Here is a 1,968-nt window from a genome sequence, read left to right on the forward strand (position 1 = left end):
TGACCACCCAGGGACAAGATCACTGATGGACTTACCTCTCTGTGTCCTCATGCTTAGGCCCTCATTCTCTAACTTACATAACAGATCAGATAAATCTGATCCTTCTGGGCATTCTCTATGCCTGACCCTTGCTGTGCTGTGCCTTCCTGGAGGGCTGGAGAGAAGGACAGGCTGGTAGTGTGTGTTCTGCATGAACTGAGTCAGCCCTACTAATGGCTCTGTCCACAGACCTCCTGGGTTGGAGGAAAATAGTGACACAAATGGGGAAGAGTTTATATCTCAATTTCCCACGTACCAGTGTCACTGTGAGCCTTGCCACCATCCCGCACCTGACAGTAATAATCAGCCTCATCCCTGCCTAGGCCCCACTGATGGTCAGGGTGGCCATGCTCTCTGAGTTGGAGCCAGAGAATCACTCAGGGATCCCTGAGGGCTGCTTGCTATCTTCATAGATGACCAGCATAGGGGTCTGACCTGGCTTCTGCTAGTACCAGTAAACATCTTTACTTCCAGTGTTGTTTCCCTTACAAGTGATCCTGGCTGTCTGACTCTGAGGCTGACTGAGTCAGCTCATAGGAGGACAAAAAACCTGCTAGGAGAGAAATGGGAGAAAAACATTCTGGGAATGAGGTGATCACCTCATGAATATCTTTCCCCTTGCCTGGTCTAGACAAGTTCCAGGAGGCTGCCCAGGAGAGGGAGTGTCAGGGTGAGTTAAAGACTTGGGACATTATGGATGCAACTTACTTTCAAATGATTCCAAAAATGAAAAAAAATGAATATATGAGCTTGTGTGTGTGTGTGTGTATATATATATATATATTTACACAAACACATAGGCAACTACCTATAAACATATATCGATAAATATATGAATATATGTGCTTATTTGAGACATAGAGAATAGAAACCAGATGGCAAAATGTGAAAGATAAGTGCGTCATAGATACGCTGAGCAGAATCTTCTATACATTTTTTAAAAATATATTTTTAAACTTGCAATTGTATTAAAATGAGATAATAAAGTGAATGAGAGTCTAATATTAGTAGGAGGATGACTAAGTGAGTTCATGGTCACTTCCCCATGACATTGCACCACTGTGGCGAGTGCCACCACTCCTATATTAATAGCAGTAATAATCAGCCTAGTCCTCCATCTGGAGCCCAGAGATGGTCATGGAGACCATGTTGCCAGACTTGGAGCCTGAGAAACTATCAGGGACTCCTGATGCTTGAGAACCGACATCATAAATCAGGAGTTTGGGGGCTGTTCCTGGGTGTTGTTGATACCAGAAGATGTAATCATAACTCCCAACATCACTGCTGCTTCCAGCACAGGAGTTGGTTACAGACTGCCCAGAAGTCATGTACACTGAGGGAGACTGAATCAGGGGAGACTGGGCCCAGGACACTGGAGAGAGGAAAAACACACTGTGGTAAGTCAGTGCTGGGTCCTGGTAAGTCTGAGGAGCAGGAGACAAACGATTAGCTCAGAATGCCCAAGATCCCTTCCCTGGAGGCATCACCTGTGCCCTGAGTGAGGAGGCAGAGGAAATGCAAAGCCCAGGCCATAGAGGAGATGCCCCAAGAACACTGCTTTCTAAACCCCAGCACTGAGCTTTCTTCCCAGACTGGCCTTAGCCTCCCACCCTCAGAGGGGGAAGGAACCTCCACGCAAATAAAATCTTTTCCCCCAACTGCCTCCCTCACCTCACTCTGCCCTGGGATTGGACTCCAGCGATTTTACTTCTCTGCTCTGGGACATCAGGACTAAGCAGATGTGTTAAATCTGATTTCATGTAAATTTTCTGGGTTAGGGCACAGTGAGCCAGGACAGTGTCCAGAACATCAAGTCAGCCTAGAGATATTCTCATTCTTGCTATTACAGGAGTCTGCGCTGTGGAAACTAGAACTTCTTGGTGATGCGAGGATTGAGAGTGAAGACAGGGTACCAGACTGGCTGGAAGA

The 1,968-nt window shown here is 46.5% G+C and overlaps 1 gene segment (V, D, J or C); it reads right to left on the reverse strand.

Annotated features, from left to right (window-relative positions):
• Positions 1 to 1,145: 1,145 nt before the first annotated feature.
• Positions 1,146 to 1,572, reverse strand: LOC110596171. The segment is given in 2 exon segments: positions 1,146 to 1,411; positions 1,527 to 1,572. Coding segments are annotated over 2 exon segments (312 nt in total).
• Positions 1,573 to 1,968: the final 396 nt, after the last annotated feature.

The sequence above is a fragment of the Carlito syrichta genome, unplaced genomic scaffold, assembly GCF_000164805.1.
Source record: "Carlito syrichta isolate Samal-C Ts95f unplaced genomic scaffold, Tarsius_syrichta-2.0.1 Scaffold307034, whole genome shotgun sequence".
In the NCBI taxonomy this organism is placed as follows: Eukaryota; Metazoa; Chordata; class Mammalia; order Primates; family Tarsiidae; genus Carlito; species Carlito syrichta.